The sequence below is a fragment of the Solanum tuberosum genome, unplaced genomic scaffold (assembly GCF_000226075.1).
Source record: "Solanum tuberosum cultivar DM 1-3 516 R44 unplaced genomic scaffold, SolTub_3.0 scf00168, whole genome shotgun sequence".
NCBI classification, from domain to species: domain Eukaryota; kingdom Viridiplantae; phylum Streptophyta; class Magnoliopsida; order Solanales; family Solanaceae; genus Solanum; species Solanum tuberosum.
Window position 1 is genome coordinate 969395 of NW_006239096.1, and position 5002 is coordinate 974396.

General features: G+C 30.7%; 1 protein-coding gene across 1 annotated transcript; it reads right to left on the minus strand.

The window, feature by feature from the left end:
• Positions 1-892: 892 nt before the first annotated feature.
• Positions 893-4783, minus strand: LOC102586303 (AP2-like ethylene-responsive transcription factor PLT2). Its single transcript, XM_015311720.1, has 9 exons — positions 4603-4783; positions 4086-4503; positions 3897-3979; positions 3755-3763; positions 3450-3538; positions 3245-3318; positions 2807-2857; positions 2582-2658; positions 893-1720 (listed from the first exon to the last, which is right to left on the minus strand). Exons 1-9 carry the CDS (start codon positions 4739-4741, stop codon positions 996-998), a joined length of 1665 nt encoding a protein of 554 aa, XP_015167206.1. The 5' UTR covers positions 4742-4783; the 3' UTR covers positions 893-995.
• Between the last annotated feature and the right edge of the window lie 219 nt (positions 4784-5002).

Genomic DNA, 5002 nt, shown 5'->3' on the forward strand with positions numbered 1-5002 from the left:
ATTCAAGTAAGATTTGATGCTCTTTGCAACTTACTTAAAATTTTACGATAAATTTGTGTTATATTTGATATTTGTTCATAATTTTTAAAACATAATGTTTTAGGCGATCGATCAATTATTAGCAATAATTTTGTATTCATTACCTTTTTAATTCTATTTAGGTGATTCAACTAAGATTTGATGCTCTTTGCAACTTAAAATTTTATGATAAATTTGTGTTATATTTGATATTTGTTCATAATTTTTAGCAACATAACATTATGGTCATCAATTAAAATTGTTTTTGTTGTTGTATGAACATAAAAATTATAAATGTTCTATTCAAGTATTTAAGATGTATCAAGAAGTGCTAAGATACTTGCTTTGCTAATCATCATCACAAATGTGCAACAAAAACTCAAAAACTAAAAAATCTCGCTCATTGATGTATATACTAATTTAAATTTTAAAAAAAGTATATAATAAATGTATAATATATATTCAAGCACAATAATTACTTTCGTTAATATTATTTGTGCATCGTGCGGATACGTATACTAGTAATTACTTAAAAGAAAAAAAATTCAAAATTTAAATTTAAATTTAAATAGCCACAACATAGTATTATTGAGTATTGAATAGAAACAAAATTTCTCCCGATTATTCAATCATTTGATAATCGAAGTCCTTTGATAAACGATCACTATGAGTCAACCTCAGAAGAAGTTGATCAATCCAATTTTCGATCGTTAAGGGGTGGAGAAGTAATTAACTTCAGAGAAAAAGAAATAAGACCAAAGTAAACAAACATTATGAAGAAGAGGAGAAATGACAGAAACTCAAATGAACACATTAACCTTTGCATGAAGTTTGGAGGTATTTCACCCTCATGAATCCAAATAAAGAAGCACATAAAACATTAGTCAAGATCCAACAAAATAAAAACATGAAAATTAACATCATCTATGTTATCATAATCTCTCAAAATATTTTGTCCACATTCTTTAATTATTTTCTCACTCATTCCACATTGAGAAAACACCAGGATTTGATCCTTGAACTGATGACTCTCCTGACCAACCATTGTAACTTGGAATATTATCATAATCAACTTTGACAAGTGCAACTTCTTCATGTGCTACACTTCCACTTCCACCACCACCTCCTCCATTATTACCTGAAGTTGAATTTGAACTCATTCCACCAAGTCCTGGAGAATTACCAAAATACCCTCCAGTACTATAACTTCCACTTGAACTACCTTCATTGTTGTTCATCAAACCATGCAAGAAAACTTGATTATTCTGAAGATAATTGTTGTATAGTACTTGATGCGAGTTGTTCTGAAGTTGAAGTTGTGTTTGGAGATAACTCTGGTGAAAATGAGACGACGAATCTTGAATGTTGTATTGTGAAATGTCATGATTTTGGAGAGTCAACAAAGGTTGAGAATTGTCAAAGGAAGGTTGTTGTTGCATTAAAGGATATGCTTGTAAAGGATTTGAGTTTCCATATTGAAAACTTGAGTTTAGAGCCATCATTTCTTGATCTCTTTTTCTTGATGATTCAAGTGCTTGTGCTTCTTTTAACCTTTTTGCTGCTCCTCCTCCAATGGGGAGAGTGTTGCTTTCAAGTATGGCTTTAACATCGTAACGATTCATATCGAAATTTGTTACGGCATTTAACCCTCTGAATTTTATTGCTGCTATGTCATATGCTTCTGCTGCTTCCTCCTCAGTAGCTGCATATAAAACAATATCTTCAAATTAGAATTTTTGCTCATTTTTGTAAGCCTATTATAATGTAGACAATTTTATATTTTGCCTTACTTTGTAAGTTATTAATCTTACTATATTATAAGGATCACAATGTTTAATTGCTTATAATTATCTTTTTGATAATTTGATGAAATTGAAATTATGTTACACTAATGGCAGTGTAAAGAAGTTTAACTCTAAAAATAGTGTTTAAGCTTCTATGAATTTAAATGCAATCATGTCACCTAGGGTAATAATTACATGCATCTTCTCATGAAAAGAGGAACAGATAATACCACCTTCATAACAAGATATTTTCAGTGGCGGAATTAGAATTTGAAAAATAGAAACAGAATACTTGAGATTTGAACTAGGAATTCTTGTTAATTTATCACATATACAAGTCTCATCCCGGAGATGCAACATTCGAGAAGGTGGGAAGAATCAATTAACGAATGCGTCAGTCAATTCTACCCAAGACATGATAGATCCATCCGCCAACTCACCTAATCAGACGGTAGACTCCCCCGTGAGTGAGAAAGGACTCAAGGGTGAATTTCAAACTCTTAAACCATTGAGTCAACCCTACATTCGCCCCTGGATATTTCTCTATCTTTCAGGTTACATATAAGTTGAAGAATTACTTGTTATAATTTAGCTTAACAATATGATAGATTAAATAATTTTTATATTATAATATCCATAACTTAAACTCTAAATTTATTGAAGCATGTTAGTCACTATAGAATATATTGTTAGTCATTTTAATCAGGAAAGAGTTTATTTTAGTGAAAAAAGGAAGAATAAAGATATTTTCGGTGGCGGATTCAGAATTTTCAACTTACTGAAAGTTCCTAAGTAGAGATCTTTGTTTCCAGCAACTCTTCCTATCCTTGCTTGCCATCTCCCATGCTGATGGTGCCTGCTCCCAGATATGTCATGAGAAAAAACCAACAATAAAAGATGAGAATAAAGACAACACTAAAATTATAAAAATAAAAAAAAATATTCTTCTTACTAAAGTTTTTATTAGAAAAAAAAGAGAAGGAAACAATACTATATATGAATACCTTGTAACACCACGATACATGGATGCACCCCTTGAGAATCCACTACTCTTCCTGAATGTATAGCAAAGAAAAAATGAATTTAATTTAAATATACTGATAGTACAATAATCGTCTTCACTATCAATGTATAAATCACTTGTAGTCATCTTTACGTTGATTTGATTTGACAGTGCAAAAAAATGTTATATTATCTATGACAAAATTAAATAGAATCTTAAAAATTATAATACAAATATATATATGAAATTAAAAGAAGTTGTCAGTGAAAAGAAGAAATGGTCAGCCTCTGCCAAAATCTTCTATTTCTATTATTGTTCTAATAATTGGTAACTATAAAAGAACACTACATTACTCTGACTATATATTTAAAATAGAAAGTCTATAACAATAAAAAGTAAGATTTATAATAACATCAATTTAATTATAAAAGGTTCTGACCTTCTTATTGCAGCAACAAATTCTTGCCTTGTCATATGCTTCATGTCTTCACATTCCTTCTCATAGTTACTAATCTATACTCATCAAATAAATAATTAATATACATGACCATAAATAATCAAATCCTTTAATTTTAATTAAATATTACTACATTTATTATATTATTAATTTTTAATAATGTTCTAAGTAAAGGCTAATTAATTACTGGGAAATTTGTAGTGGTAGATGTTCCCCAATATTTCAATGCAGCAAGATCATAAGCCCTAGCTGCTTTCTCCTCCTTATCATACCCTCCTACACAAACAAAAATAAATAACAAAAAACAATGAGAAAATTATGTTCTAAGAAATAATAGGACCCTTCACTTTTGATCACCACTGTCAGATCCTCCAAAAATACACTATTCTTGGAGAATCCAACACGCATCTACTGATATTATTGAAGAGTCCGAGCAAGATAGGGAAAAATAATTGAAGATTGATCAAATAAAGTGTTAATTAAGTTGCTTACCCAAATACACTGCAAGTGAATAACAATAGCATCCACCCCAAAAGAATGATGGAAAAAAAAATTAGTTAATTAGAAACAATTGATTGGAAAAAGAAAAGAAGAAAATTTATTTAAAGGAGATTATTGATGATTGAAATTTCACCTTGACGACCTTTCCTTGATTGACCTTCCCTTCTACAACTATTATCCCATAGATGTGCTTCATACCTTCCTGTCCATCTATGTCTACATTTTCTCAAGTCCAGAACGAGCACGGCCGTCATGATAAGAAATAAGAAAGAAAAAGAAAGGAAACCCTAAGTTTTTTTTTTTCTTTTAAAAAAGACATTACCTAGTTACACCTCTATAAATTGATGTTCTTTGGCCAAAAGTATCCAAAGTTCTTCTAGGTGCAGCTTCAACAATACTAGTATTATTACTATTTTCAGCACTAGCACTCGCGGTAGCAGCAGTCGCGCTAGGGCTAGCACTTGTTTCACTAGTTGAACCTTTTCCACTCCCCATAGACAATGTCAAAGATTGAATATTACAAGCATTTTCTTGAAGATCATAGTTGCTTGTAGGAGGAGGAGCTAAAGCATTTTGCATTGACGGCATAAGGTGGTTGTTTTGAAAGAGATAATCCGAATCGTTTGCTTGGATTTCATTGTAAGGGATTAATTCAGATTGGTTTTCAGATTTGTTCATTCCAAGAAAATCAGCCACCTTTGGAACTTCATTGCTTCCTTGTGTGTTCATTAAGTTCCATTCTACAAAAAATTAATACGAATTAGTACTGATGAGATAGTCGCACACTTCAACATTCAGAACAGAGATGAATATTTGTTAAGAGTAATATCTTAGTATACCTTGGTTTTGGAAGGGATTGTCAATAGTCTCATTGACTAACCCTAATGAAAAATGATGAGATTGATCATTTTGAAGATGAGGAGGTAAAGAAGAATGAGTGGGAGAAAGAGGAAAAGATAGCCAATTGTTTGAATTCATTCTTGAAAATTTCTTGAATGTAATGTCTCTTGTACCAATGGATCAATTTCCTACACACATATCCAAAAGGAAAAATAAATGAATTAAACATTAGAACTAGCTAATCATAAATGCATTATTAGTAGCATATATATTTGAGTATAATACACTGACAAAGGAATGAATTACCCTAAAAAGTATGAAGAGACTCTCTTTTTTTTTTTCTCTCACACACTTTCTATCCCCCTATACCTTTCTTTGGTTTTATTTCATTAATAATGA

Coding starts and splice junctions, on each gene's coding strand:
- LOC102586303 (XM_015311720.1), bottom strand. CDS start 4,741: ATGAATTCAAACAATTGGCTATCTTTTCCTCTTTCTCCCACTCATTCT. Junction 3,319..3,449: donor CTACCACTACAAATTTCCCA/GTAATTAATTAG, acceptor TGATGAGTATAG/ATTAGTAACTATGAGAAGGA. Junction 2,858..3,244: donor TTTGTTGCTGCAATAAGAAG/GTCAGAACCTTT, acceptor CTATACATTCAG/GAAGAGTAGTGGATTCTCAA.